General features: G+C 33.1%; 1 protein-coding gene across 1 annotated transcript in view; it reads left to right on the top strand.

Annotated features, from left to right (window-relative positions):
• DYNC2H1 (dynein cytoplasmic 2 heavy chain 1) overlaps positions 1 to 18,992 on the top strand; it is a 384,236-nt gene that overhangs the window by 287,710 nt on the left and 77,534 nt on the right. Inside the window, exons 83-84 of the mRNA XM_060105577.1 lie at positions 572 to 688; positions 12,010 to 12,219. Of these exons, the coding sequence (XP_059961560.1) occupies positions 572 to 688; positions 12,010 to 12,219 (327 nt within the window). The remainder of the gene's footprint in view (positions 1 to 571; positions 689 to 12,009; positions 12,220 to 18,992) is intronic.

Raw genomic sequence — 18,992 nt, forward strand, 5'->3', positions numbered from 1 at the left:
TTCGAGTCTCATGTCTAGAAAAAACATTGAAATAACTTAAAATTGATATAGAACCTTAAAACTTAGATTTATTTTATTTTTTACCAGCCAATAATTACTTTAAATTGTTTTACTATTTTATAGTTTGCTATGCTATTTACTATCTTTCCACTCATTTCATCTTTTCAAAAAACCTATCTTTAATTTATCAGCATTTTGAAATTATGCAATTTAAATTATTCAAACTGAAAAATATTTTTGATTTCAGAAATGAGCAAATAGAGAGGTTATTAATAATGGATAGTTAGAGCTTTCTGGCTAAAGAAGTAGCTTTTCAAATGAAGAGCCATTACAATATGTAATTTTTATAGTGGTTTCTCTCACCATTTAAGTTCTTTTGTCTTTTAACTGCTGAAATAAATCAGTAAAATATTAATCCAATTGGACAGGGAAAATGGGATTAAAACTTGTTTATAATATATATATATATATATTTGGTCTTTATAAGTAAATATGGCAATTTTTGTATCTATGCTTTCCCTCTGAATGAAGTTATGTTCATTTATTGGTACTTGTTATTTTCTTCTTTCAGGTTATTTCACAGTTGAGGATCTTGGGCAGATCAGTAACAGCTGGTAGCAAATTTGATAGAGAAATCTGGTCTAATGAGCTTTCTCCTGTCCTCAATCTCTGGAAGAAATTAAACCAGGTTAGTAGTGGACTATTCTTCCTTTGTTTTCCCTTTTTTCTCCCTATCCTTTTTTTTTTTTTCCAGGTTTATCCCCAAATTGTCCATGTTGTTAAATATGTTGGTAAATTTTTGCATGGATCTTCCGTTAATGTATACAGTATCCTGGAAAAAGATGGAGGAAATAAAAGTAATAGAAGTAGATCAGCCCAAGAAGCAGTGTTACCGTGTAATTTATCTTATCCTGGTAATGTACTATGATGTCCTCTATGTCCAATACATATTTTGCTCACTCCTTGTCTTCTCTTTCCTCTTTCTGTAAAGTCAGTGACTGCTGTTAAAGGTGAAATTTTTCAAAGGAATCCAAGTGCTAAGGAAAAACAATTCATCAACTGGAGTTGACCTGTTTCTATATTGTAAAATAGTTATAGATTATAGATGGTTGCTTACTCACTAGGCAAAACCATTACAGTATTATGATTACTATTCTAGTTGAATAAGGACTTACTTTCTGGAATTAAAAAATATATAATTTTACAATTCGTATGTTTAGTAAGACTATAAAAATGCTTATATATCAGATAGTCTTCTTCAGTAAGGGAAGTCAAATTAAGCTTATTTAAGAACCTATGAAAAAGGTTAAAACTCTCTAAAAATTCAAAATCCTCAAACCTTATATTATTGTAATTTCGAGTTATTCTGACTTAGTCAGTGTCAACAATTGGTGATTGTCAGGAGTCCGAATAAACAATGATCTCAACTAACTGGAATTGCCACTTTATTTAGACCATCAGATTGAAAAAGCTTTATATAGCTAGCTTGAGGAAAAATTAGAGAATGAAAAGAAATACTACATCCCTTGGCATCCCAAACCCGTGCTCTCCCCTTATGCCTGGTCATATAAGTAATCAAATTATACAGATTCCTGGCTATGAAATCATGGCCTAATTTCCATTCTTCATGTCAATTCATATTGAAGTTGTTATTCTTTACCTTCTCTTTTCTTAAACTAACCTTTGCTTATCTTTAAATTAATAACCCACTTTACACAAATTTATTGAGGAAAGTTGCTGTTAATCTGATTCTTATTTCTCTGTAACTCATTTTTTTTTTCCTCTAGAATATTTTGTCTCTGATCTGCCTAAATTTCACCATAATAAATACAGATGTGGATTTTGTTATGTTTTGTTTTGCGTCTATTCATTTGATACTCTGAGACCTTGCAATTCCAAAAGCCAGCCTTCCCAGCTATACCTGTTTCAGTTTGATCCCCACATTAGCTGGGCTGCATGCTGTGAAATATCAGGAACTATGCTGTCTATGGCAGGTGCTTGATACTGCTATTTTTTAGTCCTAAAATGTTGACATAGTTGGCAGTGTTCCATCCAGGGCAATATGAAAAGATAAGTTTGCAACCAAGAACTCTCCTAGCCTGGCTCCAGCCATGGCATCCAGCCCTCAGCTGTAGGTTACCGTATTCTCCACTTACAAGTACCCAAACCTTTCTGTCTCCCAGATGTTTCCCATTCTTTTTGTGCCATCTTCTGTGTTCAGTATCCTCTTGTTTTGTCAAAGATAGGATTCAGAAGTGGGAGATAGTTTGCCATTTTGTCCAGAAACAAACATAACTTTTTAAACTTCATTTTAACTTTTATTTGTAAGATAGATATAGATTCATTAAAAGGTTATCATATATTATATTCATAGTAGTCAAATTAATCTATCAAATATCTTACACTTCATCCTGTTATAATGTTTTGTTCTTTATCTCTCCCATTTCCTTCCTGAAGCTATTGCCATAATGTAGGCTTCTGTTCTTTCTCATATGGATTATTGCAGAAAAGACCAAATTTGACTCTCCTTATAATATATATTTCCTCCAAGTCATATCTCAGATCATCATCACATTAATTTTCCTAAAGAAAATCATTTTTCACAACATGGCTCCATATCCAAACTGACTTGTAAGCCTCTTCCATAGTAAGGCAGCTCTCAGTGATTCTGTCTGTGAGGACTTTCCAAATGCAATTTCCTTCTCCCGGAATCTCCTAGCTATGCTAAACCAGTAATGGGCAAAGTTCCAGCATCTTCCAGAAGCCTCTCAGCTGTTACTCATTTCCCTCTTCATGTTTCTATAGTACAAACTTATAAATCACATAACCATAAAAGTTACATTTTAAACTAAGCAAGTTAAGATATGGCACTTAGGAATAGGAATTCTCTTATTTTGGGGTAGCTTTAAAATTTATGCATATAAATATTTCAAATAAAACAAACTAATGCCACATTTCTGTTTTAGAATTTTTCCATAATTATTTTTATCACTTCTGAACTTTTAAAAAAGTTTTTCTTTTATAAAAAAGAAGTAATAATATTTTCTCTGCATTCATTTGTTCATTTATTTCATTCATCAAATATCTATTGATATGTCTGCTATATGCTTGTCACTGTGCTAGCTGCTATGACTTATTAAAAGATGATAACAATACACAAAAATATAGGTATTACAATGGTCTTTGGGAACCCAAATGAGGGAGTGTTAAATTCTGCTAAGAGGAAGTCAGAGGAGGTTACATTATGAGTAAGAAATTCTTTAGAGGGACTTCCCTGGTGGGCTGGTGGTAAAAAATCCGCCTTCCAATGCAGGGGATGCAGGTTCGATCCCTGGTCGGGGAACTAAGATCCCACATGCGGCAGGGAAGCTAAATCCATGCACCTCAACTAGAGAGCTCGCATGCCGCACACTACAGAGCCCACATACTCTGGAGCTCGCATGCCACAACTAGAGAGAGAAAACCTGCATGCCACAACTAGAGAGAAGCCCATATGCCACAACGAAGAGCCTGCGCACCACAACAAAAAGATGCCACATGCCGTGATGAAGATCCCGCATGCCACAACGGAGACCCAACTCAGCCAAAAATATAAATAAATAAATACATACATACATACATACATACATACATAAATACATAAATAAATATTTTTAAAGGCTTTAGATTAAAAAAAGAGGTTACATGATGAGCAAGAAATTCTCTAGTTAAAAAAGAGTATATGGTATTTCAGAGAGAGAGAAAAGTCTCCCATGTTTGTTATTCTAACCTGACTGGAGTAAAGAATGCTTTGAATAGAATGGCTAGACACAAGAGCAAAAAACTTTAGTAGGACCAGGTTGGAAAGGGTTTAATGTCATGAGGAGTGATTATAATTTATCCTGTAGGCAGTGGGGATGCAATGCTAATAAGAAGGTGGGAAGGTGATATGTAAAGATCCGTGTTTTATAAAGGCAAAACTGATGATGGTGTAAGTAAGCAGTGGATACTAGAGGCCTGAAAACCAATTTAGAGGAAGTTACAATGTTCTAAGGGCAAAATCGTGGGAACCTTATTGAATATGGTGAAAATGTGAATATAAAGTAAGAGTCAAAGATATTTCAAAAGTAAAACCAGTCTTCAAAGGACGATTGTATGGATCTAATAAAAAAATAGATGGAACACTATTTGTCAAACATAAACTCTTTATGGATTAAGTCTTTTGTATCTTTCTTATTTCTTTAAAGATTTGTAGATTTTTAAAGTTTAGTATAACAAGCCCTAGTAGTATTGATGACGTTGCCACATTCAAGATATTTTATTAATTTAACCTTTCATGCTTGAAGGTTAAATTGTCAAAAACTTTAGTGACTGTATTAGTGATTATATCTTTTTCAGGGAAATATATAATATACACAAATGTGTAGTTATAATTTTTAACATTATTTTGTGTTAACTGTTCATTCATATGTTATTATATCATCTTTTAAATAGTTTAGATGCATAATTAGTAACATCCCGTATTTTGTGACATTTCTCTTGGGATTTCCACTGGAAAACTTAGTACTTTGTAAAACAATAATTTAAAAATCAAAATGCTAAAAAGTATAACACATGAAAAGTCTAATGTCATTTAATATTCTGCACGTATACATTCAAAAGGTCAGTTCATGCTTTAAAATTTTTATTATATACCAGCTCGCCAAGCAGTTTTTAATATCTGGTTGATGCTGATAACTGATGAGAATTACTGACATTCTAACCAATTTACATCTCCTTTATATAGCTTGAGAACTTCCATTAATTCCCATATGATAAAAGGTACATGTAAAACTGTCTCTTTTAGGCTGATAGAATTTGTTGAGCAAAAAATAGGGGACAGATTTTTTTTTCTGAGCAACAGTTGAACTGGTTGACCCAGTAACTATTTTTATTATTTCTTTCTTCAGGTTCATATGTAGATTTGTATATCTGTTAAATTACACTTGTAAACTCAGAATACCTTAATTTCAAAAGAATGCATTGAAATAAAATTAAATGAAATTTAAATCTAGAGTGCCAGGATAAACAATTAATAGGACTAGTACTTTCTTATGTTTTTGAACTAAAAATTTAAATATCTTTAAAATTGATTAATTTCATATTATGTTTGAAAAGGATGTGTATTCTACTCTGTTGACTGCTATTCTCAAATTATATTCTTTTTTTTTTTTTTTTTTTTTTTGCGGTACGCGGGGCTCTCACCGCTGCAGCCTCTCCCGTTGCGGAGCACAGGCTCCGGACACACAGGCTCAGCGACCATGGCTCACAGGCCCAGCTGCTCCACAGCATGTGGGATCTTCCCAGACCGGGGCACGAACCCGTGTCCCCTGCATCAGCAGGCGGACTCCCAACCACTGCGCCACCAGGGAAGCCCTCAAATTATATTCTTTAGATCAAGTTTTTTAAATGTTTTGTTCACAAATCATAATATATAATAGTTTTTTTCTATCAATTTTTGAATTATACAAGTTCAGAATGCTAACTCTTCTTGATATATTGAACCACTATCATAGTAATTCTCTTTAACTCTTATAATGTTTTTCCTATTTTTCTGGTATTAATAAATCTGTATTAGCTTTTTTTTAGTTACTATTTGTTAGATATATCCTATTTCATACTTTCAACATTTAAATCAATTTTTATGGGTGTATCTTATAAAGAGCCTATAGCTGGATTTTGTTTGATCTTTAGGTGGAACATTTAGTCTATTTACATTAAATCTGGTTTACTATATTATTATATGTTATGTTTTGTATTTTTTCTACTTTTTTTTTTTACATCTTTCTTGTCTTCTTTGGACTATTTTCTCTAATATATTGCTCTCTTAGTTTACAGGTTATATATCTTTTCTACTTTTTAGTGGTATCCTAGATATTTTATTGTACATACATAGATAACCCATGTTAAACAATATATTTGCCTACCTGGCAGATAATTCAAGAAGCTTAAGACGTTATACCCAACTTCAACTTTTTTTTTAATGATATTTTTATTTATTTTTTTAATTTTTCAGCATCTTTATTGGAGTATAATTGCTTTAAAATGGTGTGTTAGTTTCTGCTGTATAACAAAGTGAATCAGCTATACATATACATATATCCCCATATCTCCTCCCTCTTGCATCTCCCTGTCACCTGCCTTATCCCACCCCTCTAGGTGGACACAAAACACTGAGCTGACCTCCCTGTGCTATGTGGCTGCTTCCCACGAGCTATCTATTTTACATTTGGTAGTGTATATATGTCCATGCCACTCTCTCACTTCGTCCCTGCTTACCCTTCCCCCTCCCCGTGTCCACAAGTCCATTCTCTACATGTGTCTTTATTCCTGTCCTGCCCCAGGGTTCTTCGGAACCTTTTTTTTTTCTTTTTGGATTCCATATATATGTGTTAGAATACGGGATTTGTTTTTCTCTTTCTGACTTACTACACTCTGTCCATCCACCTCACTACAAATAACTCAATTTCGTTTCTTTTTATGGCTGAGTAATATTCCATTGTATATATATGCCACACCTTCTTTATCCATTCATCTGTCGATGGACACTTAGGTTGATTCCATGTCCTGGCTATTGTAAATAGAGCTGCAACGAACATTCCTTCAACACTTTTTTTTTTTTTTTTTTTTTTTTGCGGTACGCAGGCCTCTCACTGTTGTGGCCTCTCCCGTTGCGGAGCACAGGCTCCGGACGCACAGGCTCAGTGGCCATGGCTCACGGGCCCAGACGCTCCGTGGCATGTGGGATCTTCCCGGACCAGGACACGAATCTGTGTCCCCTGCATTGGCAGGCGGACTCTCAACCACTGCGCCACCAGGGAAGCCCCTTTCAACACTTTTGATTTGAACAATGTATTGGGTAATTAGCACACACTTTCCTGGTTGAGCTCTGCTTGCTCAATTAAGTAATATTCCTCACTGTAACTGAACTAAATGAAATGAACATTAAAACATAACTGCATTGGTTTCCTTTGATCTACCCAATAACTTGGTATGAAAAGAAATAGTTACCTGGTTTAGAAATATAAGCTCTGTTTGTTCACTAATAACTAGAATTGCTAAAGCAACCAGCTCTCCGAGGAAATGGGCTGCCAGAGAAATTCTATAGTTCTTTCAACTCTTTGAAGTCACCACACTCATACTTCTATTTTCTTACCTTTTTTCTTCCTTTCTCTTCTATCTCCTTTCCACAAGCTTATCAGAAATCCACTTTTGAAGAGATATAATTTAATGCAGATATGTCAAACTTTTGATTTCTCTGATTATGAATGCTTAAGACAGGAGTCTGTTGAACTTGAATTAATCAGTTAACAATCTTTGGATTGCAACTGATGGAAAACCCAGTTCAAACTGGCTAAGGCCAAAAAAGGGGAATTTATGGTGCCCATAACTGAAAAAAGTGTTAAATTGGTTTCAGTCACAGCTTGTTACAAGGAACTTGAAAGGATGTCATCAGGACCCAGTAATATATATATATATATATATATATATATATATATATATATATATATATGTATATATGTATACTTATTGTAATATATATGGTACATATATTCTGAAAGATCTGATGCACTGAAACTGATATGATAATGATATATGTGTGTATGCTCCATTTTTCATACAGTCTCTCTCTTTATTGTCACAAAATGACTACACCTGTTCTCTACCTTATGATCTCTTAAGGTCAGGTCTAGTGGAAAGAAACAGGTATCTCTTTATCAGAAGACCCAGACAAGATTCTTATTTCATTTTGTTATCTCTGTTTGGTACTCTGCCCATCTATGGGCAGGACATGGAATGTCCTGACTATGGTTAGGACAGTGGAATGCTTTGATTAGTTAAACTCTAAGTCACATACTATTGATAGCTTCTGGAATTGAGTTGAATCAACTTCACCAGAACCATATGGACTTAGACTTCAGAAAGTTTGTTTCTTCCCAGAGAGATATTAGAAAATTATTAGCTAAAGAGGAATTGAAGGGTTACTGGAGGGCAAAAGTAAAATTTCTACCACATGGAAGTGAAGATATTACCCCCTTTTCTATAACTCATAGAGCCACTACACCTTTGTTTCTAATATTTCTGATTTCCTTTCTTGCTTTTTAAAATGATTGTTGAGTCTTTTAATAGTTTTCTTATCATAGAAAACATATCTTGGACAAAGACATGATCGTATGACATGGAAAAATAATACGTCTGTCCAATTTTTGATTGCTGTTTTATAAGTCATGGGTAAATATACACATAGAAACTATAATTCACATCTTACTAATTTCATTGAATTACAGATCTGGATAGGACTCTGATGTTATCTAGACCAATATATGAATCTTCACAATGTTTTGAATAAGTGGTAGTGTAATTGAGAGGTTTGCAACCTACAGCTCATGGGCCAAATGTGACCTGCCGCCAATTTCTATAAATACAGTTTTATTGAAAGCCAGCCATGCCTGTTTGTTTATACATTGTCTGTGGCTATTTTACACTACAACAGCCAGAGTTGAGCTGTTATGACAAAGACCTTATGGCCCACAAAGTCTGACATATTTACTATCTGAACCTTTACAGAAAAACTTGCTAATCTCTAGCCTAGTCATTGCTTAAGTTTCCTTTAGTGACAAAAATCCTTTCTGAGAGAGAACCATTTTCAAAAAGCTCAAATTAATAATTATTATTTTTAAAAAAACCCAAAGAAACAGAAAGAGTAGTACTTCCATGTGTCATCCATTTTACTTATGTCTAAAGTCGTTATCTCACTTAGGAAACTATTCTAATTAAAACACAAAATTCTGTATTAATACCTAAATTGCACCAAAATTAGACTAGCTTTTTTCTTGCCCCAAAGATATTTCTTGCTTGATAGTTAAGTTTTAAAATATCCATAATCTTTTCTTCCCCAGCAGCTCCATAATTATATAATGATTTTCTGTGTATACACTTAGCTTTTTAATGACAAAATGAACTTTAAAATGTCAAAGATATCCTTCAAAAGTGCATGATTCCATATATATGTGTTAGCATGCGGTATTTATTTTTCTTTTTCTGACTTACTTCACTCTGTATGAAAGACCCTAGGTCCATCCACCTCACTACAAATATCTCAATTTCGTTTCTTTTTATGGATGAGTAATATTCCATTGTATATATGTGCCACATCTTCTTTATCCATTCATCCGATGATGGACAGTTAGGTTGCTTCCATGTCCTGGCTCTTGTAAATAGAGCTGCAATGACTATTTTGGTACATGACTCTTTTTGAATTATGGTTTTGTCAGGGTAGACGGAAATAAAGACACAGACCTACTAGAGAATGCACTTGAGGATATGGAGGGGGGAAGGTTAAGCTGTGACAAAGTGAGAGAGTGGCATGGACATATATACACTACTAACCGTAAAATAGATAGCTAGTGGGAAGCAGCTGCATAGCACAGAGAGATCAGCTAGGTGGTTTGTGACCACCTAGAGGGGTGAGATAGGGAGGGTGGGAGGGAGGGAGACACAAGAGAGAAGAGATATGGGAACATATGTATATGTATAACTGATTCACTTTGTTATAAAGCAGAAACTAACATACCATTGTAAAGCAATTATACTCCAATAAAGATGTTTAAAAAAAAGTGCATGATTCAATCAATTGTATTTATGAAAAAAGAAAAAGCTTTTCTTATAACCAATTGACTAAAGATATGACTATCATCCCTCGATAGTTTCACTAAAAAGCTTACTATAATGATGAGTTGTAATTTACTCATGGTGATTTTAGCTGTTTGAATTGTAAATAATACTTAAGTGTTTTTGTTTTAAGGTTATTTAATACTCTAACATGTTACTACTCTAAATCTTCTCTATACTTCATCCTTTTAGAATGTATAAGGTATCTACATTTATTTTTGAGTTAAAGTTATTTTACATTAATTTTTAATCAAAAATTTGTTAAGGCCTATAGGAAATGGATTACATTATAATATATATTACAATATACTTTGATGTCTTCTGCTATATTTTTCTCAGTCATTAATTTATCAAAGCTTATATCACAGTGTGTCTTACTATTCATTTTTTTCACAATTTTTTTCATCTTTCATTAATCAAACACTTTTTGAGACCCTACTATACTCTGTTTTCTCCTCTGTCCTTCTGTTCTTATTGCTTACATCATTTTACTTGATAGTTTCTAGACCAGCACTATGCAATAGAAATATAATGTGAAACACAAATGGGAGCCATATTTATAATTTAAAATTTTCTGGCAGCCACATTTAAATAAGTATGAAGAAACAAGTGAAATTAATTTTAATACATTTTATTTAACCTGATACATTCAAAATATTAGCATTTCAGCATGTGATCATTATAAAAAATTATTAATGTGGTATTTTACATCCTTTTTTCATATTAAGTCTTTGAAATTCAACTGGTATTTTATACTAACTGCACATTGCTAGACCATAGCTCTTATTTGAACTCTATTTGAATTTTAAGTATTTTTGATAGTTATTCTCCTAAATCAGGCTTTTTAACAGTTTGGTAAGTTTGCTGTTTTCTTACATTATAGAGAAGTGGAATCTTGCTTGAATGACCTAAGTTTGAGTATTCTTCTTCTATAAAGTAATAGTGCAAACAGTGCAAATTTGTCTCATCAGTTTAATAGGAGGGATAAAAATCCATAAACTAAATTATTCTTTGCTAATCTTTGCCAGTCTTAGTATAAGATTGATAAAGATTTAAGTACCACATATTATTCACTTCCAGGAATGGTTTTTAATATAAGGAGTTATGGAAAGTCTATAACCTAAATTTTATGTCAGTTTTATTATTTAGTTGATTGAGGTTGGAGGTGTGTTAAGTATTATTTATTGCATGCTCTGGTTCAGATAGTTAATTTCAATCTGGGGGTAATAATTCTAATTAATTTTCATAATGTTTTACTCCTTTTCTCTTCTAGATTTAGTTTTGAGTTCACCACCATTTATTTATTTAAGTGGGCATATTTATGTACATTCTTATGTCTATCAAAAATGATTTCAGCAGCTTTAATATTTTAAATATAGCAGTAATAGAAATAAAATGCCTAAATTTGAACTCATAGCCTAAATCTATCCTCAGGAATGCTCTCATGCCAATAAAATTTATTTCATGATTATTTATTTAATGGCAATAGCCATGCTAGATCACCATTTTATGATATTAAATTATCATGCCAGATACATGAAAAAGAGACAGTGCTCTCATGGAAGATATGGATGTGACAACCATTAGAACAAAGAGAGGGGATTCTTAACTAGGATTGTAAGCAGAATATATAGAGAAAATTAAGATAATGGAGAGCAAGTAAGAGTACAGGACTTCCCAGATTTATCTCTTGACAGTTATTTGATACTTTTAGAATACTATTGAAGATGATTTTTTTTCCTCCTAACCACATAAGCTGTTTAGAAACATCTGGGATTCCTTGAGTTTTTCTTAACAATTTGAGAAGCCCTAGAAGTTCCATGTATCAGAGCCTCTGTTAAAGTATATACGTAGAAATAAATACTAAGATATAATATTCACTGGTACAAGATCATTGGTGTGATTTTTCAAATATACATACAGGTAATTTTCAAATTGAATTAAATGTCCATTCACATATTTTTCATAGCCATGATTCCTTCTGCTCTCCTTACAGCGGTAGAGTGGTAGTTTAGCTGTGCTGCTCTCTTTGCACTGGCTTACAGTGTGCCGTTCTTAACATTTTCCACCTATATTGACTGCTCCTTCTCAGCATGGTTCCCTTTTCTCAGTTCCCACCCCCACACCACTTCAGTGTTGGTGAACTCCAGAATTCCCTTCCTATGTATTTACAGATTTAATAAATTTGTCCAGTCATAAAAGAGAGTATTTCAAAACAAGATAGACCAGCAAAAGGTTTTAATAACTTTTGAATGTTTTAATGTATCAGTGATTTGTGTTACTTTTCAGTAAATATGACATGATGTATTATCTTTTTAGAATTCCAACCTGATTCATCAGAAAGTGTTGCCTCCTAATGATCGACAAGGATCTCCAATACTATCATTCATCGTTCTTGAACAATTTAATGCCATTCGCTTAGTACAAAGTGTTCATCAGTCTCTTGCCGCTCTCAGCAAAGTCATCAGAGGAGCCACCTTACTGAGTTCAGAAGTACAGAAATTGGCAAATGCTTTATTAAACCAAAAGGTGAGCCAATACTATATATATATATATATATATGGGGTTTTTTTCATTAATATAAGTGGCTCTTCCATCAGGTATACATTTGTCAGGAGTCTTACTGTTTACTGTAAACCATAACTATAACAGAAAACCCAAGTTAAAGTAGCTTAAGCCATATAAGAATTAATTGGCTGTTGTAAATGAAGGATCCAAGGGTAGCTAGCATTAAGTCAGCTTAGCAGGAGCTTAAAACTGTCATTAGGATCTCAGCTTGTGTTATTTATCTACCTCTCTAGTCATATTGTGTGTGTGTGTGTGTGTCTGTGTGTCTGTGTGTGTATGTGTACATCCTCTATATTAATTTCATTTTTGGGTGGGTCCTCTACATGCGGTGGTATCCCAGCAGTCCGAGTCTTATATCCTCTGAGTTCTAAGTCCAACAGAAAGAACACCTGTTTCCTGGCAACTCAAGCAAAAAATCTTGGGATTAGCTTTGATTCATACAGAATGGCTTGTGTTTTATGCCTAGTCCCATACTAGTTCTGTGGGCAGGGTATGCAAAGCTCTCATTGGCTAGGGCTTTAGCCACATGCATAACCCAGGAGCTGGGGATAGATTCAGCTCCAACTGTAACACATTTACTACAAGTAAGGGAAGGATGGTTACCGAGTAGAAAAATCATAAGCAGAGGAAAAGGAAATCAACACATCTCTTGCTGAGTAATTGGACCATTGTAAATAACATTAAAATCCATGTTATTTCAGATCCACTGGATAGAAACAAATAATATGGAGCAGCTTATATAGATTCACTTTAGCTTTTTGGAAAAAAAAACTTTGTAGACCTTGGCATCTGGAAAAGATTTCACTAGAGCTCTATAGGAATTTAGAAAGAAAAGTGTTTCTGTTTTTGTTTTTTTTTTTTCCCTGCTGTTTACCCTCAATACAGAGAAATCTCTGGTAGTCAACCTAAAAGTTTTCTCTGTTTGAAGATAAAAGGTAGGCTTCCTAGAACTTCCTATATCTTACTCCCTAACATAAAAAAGATTTCTCTTTTAATTCAGGCTGCTATAACAAGTTAGCATAGAATGGATGGCTTAAACAACAAGTATTTATTTCTCACAATTCTGGAGGCTAGGAAGTCTAAAATCAAGTTGCTATTAGATCTGGTGTATGGTGAGACCTGCTTCCTGTTTTTCTGATGGCTGTCTTCTTGCTGTGTCCTCACATAGTAGAGAGGAATGAGAGAAAAAGCAAACTCTCTCCTGTCTCTTCTCATTAGGACACTAATTCCTTCATGAAGCCTCCACCCTTATGACCTAATTAATTCCCCAAAGCCTCATCTTCAAATATCATCACATCAGGGTTTAGGGTTTCAACATATGAATTTGGGGGGGACAGAAACTTTCAGTCCATTGTAATATTCTTTTTCACATATACAAAAAGACCTATTCCAGCAAGCTTATGTTCCTTTTTCCATTACCCTGGAAAAGAATCTCAGCTTTCCATTGTTTCTTTGTATATAGATTTTTATCTCTATTTATCAACTGTGATTATCAGAATAGTGTAGTATTGTATTGTACTATAAACTATAACTAATTTGTTTATAATTTGAAGTAGATATATTATCAGTCATGAAAGCTTCATGACACAGTGAAGGAACCAGTGGGAAAGGGTTCTAAGAAGTTTAAAATTACATTAATTAACTCGTTCAGTCACCATATTAAAACTACAAGAGGGTGCTGTGTTATCGCATTTTACTGTGAGGAACCTAAGGCAGAGGGACATTATATAACTTAACCAGAGTCACAAATGAATAGTTTACAAAGTCAGGATTTGAATCTAGGCAGGTCTGATTGTCATCATAAATGTAAATGTTTTAAATTTATTTTTGAAAAAATAAATACTCATGAGAGTTTATTTCTTTAAAATCCAACTACATGCTGTATAAGGGCAAAATGTATGGTATAGACCAATTACAGTTGCATTAAGTGTAAGAGGAGAGTAACAATGATGTAAGAACATGACTTGTGTAGAAGAGAATAGTAAGTCCAGTGGGACTGGTATACAAAGAACTGTAGTAAAATTAAGGTTCATCAGATTTTGAAGTCTTTAAAGCCAAAGAGAAGAGCTTAGATTAGATGCTATAGGCAATAAGAATATTTTCATGTAGATATAATGTAATAAAATAGCTAGGAATGTGGCTTCCAGAATAGGTCTGCTTCTTTCATTCTATTCTACCACTTAGTAGCTGTGTGACCTTGGGTAGGTCACTTAAACCTCTCAATACGTTACCTTTCCCATTTGTCAAATGAGAGTAATAAAGGGACCTACATCATGGGATTGTTATGAAATTTAAATTATATCATGAGTAAAGTGCTAGATACATAGGAAGTACTCTCTAAATGTTAGTTGTTTTTGTCACTGTTACTTTAAGAGAATTTCATTGTGTGAAAAACAGCTTTTGGAGCATTCATCTGATAAAACTGTGCAAAATCAGTTTATAGAAGTAGGGATACCATGTACGTTACTATTTATTCATCTCAGTTAGAGGTGGTTAAGGCATAGAATAGGGTAGTTCAAGAGGGTTCTATGTAATATTAATGAAAAATATGGAAGGTAATGGCAAACATGGTTTCTTGTTTTGCTTCTACTGTTAACCATCTGGGTAATCTTTGGCATAAACACTTGAAAAAAATGAATAACTTAAATTATTTTTTATGATTGTAATATAATGTGGCTTACAATAGGTCTTATTAACAGATAACAAAGAACTAAATGGGTTTTATTATATGAAACATTTTCCTTGAATAAGACCAAAGAATGGTATTTTAGAAAAGGGTCATAGATTTTTAATTCATTATAACATTTGTTCCTTTTCCCTTGGCCCATTAAGATCTGCTAAGTATTTCCTATTTGGTATAGCAATAGGACCTGATGACTTATTTCTTAAAAATATGTTTATGTAAGATGTATGCAATCTCATTGTTAATTTATTAAATTAAGTATTCTACATTACACTTTGATTTAAGAAATATAGCCTCTGAAATATCACTGTTTTTGAAATATTTGTATAATTTGCATAAAAGTGAATTTGTTAAAATTCATTCAAAGGATAAAAAATATGTTTTACAAAGCATATTTAAATTCTATCACAGATAGTGGCTTTGGAAATATTTCAGGGTATTTGGTGAAACTCGAATGAGACTTGGCTGACTTTCACTAGGATAAGATCAGTAAAATAGTTTTGACATTTACTTTCTAATTAGCTTTACCAAAAATTTGAATCTAGTACTATCGTGTTTATTTCATGATAAAAGTTTAATGTTTTATTACATTTGAATGTGACAAATTTTGAATTGTGTGATATGATTTAATGTAATTTAGGAAATAGTTCAGTACTTGACATTTTCTTTACTGTATCTGAAATGATTGGACTAAGAATTTTCCTAAAGAGAATTATGACTTTTATTTCCTTGACACTTTTCTGGTGATCTACTGAAACTTTTTTTGTAAAAAGTTACAATACTTATAATTTGTTTGTTAAGGACAATGATATTGTAGAATATTGTTATTTTTCTTTTACATATTAGAACAAAGGCTTTAAATCATGTTTTAAAAGATATGCAAAAATTGAAAAGATAGAAGACTGAATTACCTCATCTTTCTTGCTGAATAATCACTAAGGGTATTACCACTTTGTAGAAATTAATAGATTGTGTTGCTTTTTAAAAATATTATTTTAATAGTACCGCTTTAAAGCCAATGTAAGTTTTTCCTATATATTTCAGTTTATCCTAATGTACTGGGTAGTAACACTAAATGGCTTTTAAATTTTTTAAATCAGGGAGTCACTCAACAATACAGCACAATTGCTAATGGATCCTGACTCTTTAAAATAAGTTTCCAAAAAACTGGTGTTTAACCTTTTTCAGATCACTGACAGTTTTGAAAATTGAAGGAAAAAGATGCACTCTCTTAAAATATATATATACACACACATAAAGCTTTATTATATAACTTCAGGATATCTAAGAATTAAGATCTCCTCTGCTAGACAGGTTTTTTCTTTCACTCCTTTCTCTACCATGGTCTTCTTTATAGCAGTGTCTCTCAAAGCATGGTCTCAAGACCAAAAGCATCAGTATCACCTGAGAACTTGGTAAAATTATGAATTCTCAGGCCCCACCTCAGACTGTTTGATCGTAAACTCTAATTATGTTGCCCTGCAATCTGTTTTTTATCCATCCCTTGAGGTGGGTCTGATGCATGCTAAAGTTTGAGAAACGCTGTTCTGTAGTCAGCAGTCTCATAAAAATATCAGTAGCACCTGCTTCCTCATCTTGTGCCATCCCCCCTCCACTTCGTAACCACCTGTGCCACCTCCGTCATTGATTTTCCAGTCTTTGGGAGAAAAGAAAAGATAAAATAGTTCTTATAAAGTGGTTGGGGACCCCATCTTTTCTTAAAGGCCCCCCTTTTAAAATTTACCTACCTTCATACAAATAAGTTCTTAGAAAAGTCATACCCAAACTATTTACCAATTATTAATGTTGAATAATTAGCATTTTTCCATTAGAATAAAGTAGTAGCTTATGTTTTATGTAACATTTTACCAGTTATAGTGCACTTGTGTAGCCCTCATCTAATATTCTACTCTCATCACCTTCCTTTTACTTAGACTAGAAAACTGAAGCTGAAAGGAGTTGGTATTCTGGTAAAGTGTCAAAGCCCATACTGCAGTCCTGATGTTGTGTTTCCTAGATCAGTATTCTTTGCACTTCATCTCTCATTGCATATTTTGTTAATTTGATCATGAAGCTAGATGGTAGTCTTTGTAACAAGAGACAGAGATACCAGCTTTATGAAGACTGACCTCCACATACTCATCTCCACAAGCCTACTAAACACTAGGATGGAATTGCCCCACCTCCTCATCTCTAGCTTTACTTACAATCAAAATTTGATTATGTATACTTATAAATGGAAATCAGTTTTTATTGATCTATGCAAGAACAAAGGGGCCTGCAAATACCCAGAGTCTCTAGTATCTTGGAATTCTGCTTCAGTATCCCTAACTTATAACCATCATTTGCCATGATAAGAGAATATATTTAGATGAACTTAGATGAAATGTACAAATTCTTTGAAAGATAGAAACTACCAAAGCTCATTCAAGAAGAAATAGGTAACCCATAGCCTATATCTATTAAGGAAGTTGAATTTGTTATTAAAAACCTTACTGCAAAGAGAGCTCCTAGAATCCACTGGTGAAATCTAACAAATATTTAAGGAAGAAATAATACCAAATCTGTAAACTACTTCAGAAAATAGAAGAGGCAGGAATACTTCCCTGCTTTTTCTGTGAGACCAGCATTGCCTGGTAATAAAACCTAACAAATACATCATAATAAAAGAAATCTACAGACTAATTTCCTTCATGAATATAGACACTAAAATTCCTACCAATATATTAACAAATTGAATCAAAAAAAGTATAAAAATGGGTAACCAAGTGTGGTTTATCTTAAGAATAAAAGTTTGAGATGATAAAAAAAATCGATGTTATTTACCATTTTAATAATTAATTTTAAAAATCGTGATTATCTTTATAGAGACAGAAAAAGCATTTGACAAAATTCAGCATCCAGTCATGACAAAACCTTTCACTAAATTGGAATTTGAGTTGAACGTTCTTAACCAGATAAAGGTCACCTATGAAAAACCTATAGCTAACATAAGAGTAAAAGACTGAATGTTTTCCCCCTAAGGTTGGTAATAAAACATTGAGGTCTCACCAGTTCTTTTCAGCATTATACTGAAGGTCCTAGCTAGCGCAACAAGCTAAGAAAAAGAAATAAAAGCCATACAAACTGGAAAGGAAGAAGGAAACCTGTCTTTTTTTGTAGAGGATATGATGAACTATTCACAAGATCTTAAGAAATATAAAAGCTCTAAGGCTAGTAAGAGAGTTTAAGTTTAGCAAGCTTTTGGTAAATACATTAAAAATGATGTATATCCTGGAAACAAGCTATTGAGTATTGAAATGTAAAAGTACCATTTGTAATAATAGCAGAAAGATGATATATCGGGATAAAGTTGAAAAATGATGTGTAAAACTTTTGTACATACTGAAAACTACAAAACATTGATGAGTGAAATTTTAAAAGGCCTAAATAAATGGAAAGATGCAGTGAAAGTTGTACTGTGTTCACAGATCAGGAGACCCATTATTACTGTTAAGATGTTAGTCTTTTCCAGATTGATCCTGAGATTCAACACACTCCCGATAAAAAACCTCTGTAGATTTTTTTTGTAGTGATTGAGAATTTGATTCGAATAAAATGCAAAAGACCTAGTGTAGCCTAAACAAGTTTGAAAAAGAAGAGTAAAATGGAAGATCTTACTCTTCGTGATTTCAAGACTTATTAAGATATAATCAAAGCAGTGTGGTAATGGTAGAAAGATAGATATATAGCTCAATAGAACAGAATAAAGAGTTCAGAAATAGATCCACAGATATATGATCAATTCATTTTCACCAAATATACCAGGGCAATTAAGTGGAGAAAGGGAAATTTCTTTAACAAATGGTAGTAGAACAATTAAAAAGCCAAAAGCCTGATAATAACAATAGTAATACATACACCTATACCTCCAAACATATACAAAAATGATCCCCAAATTGATCACACTGTTATGAAAATTCAAAGTAAGCCACAGACTAGGGGAAAAGATTTGCAAGACATACCTCTAACCAAGGAATATATATCCAGAAATATTAAAAAGAAATCAGTT

Source organism: Mesoplodon densirostris, chromosome 7, assembly GCF_025265405.1.
Source record: "Mesoplodon densirostris isolate mMesDen1 chromosome 7, mMesDen1 primary haplotype, whole genome shotgun sequence".
Classification (NCBI taxonomy): domain Eukaryota; kingdom Metazoa; phylum Chordata; class Mammalia; order Artiodactyla; family Ziphiidae; genus Mesoplodon; species Mesoplodon densirostris.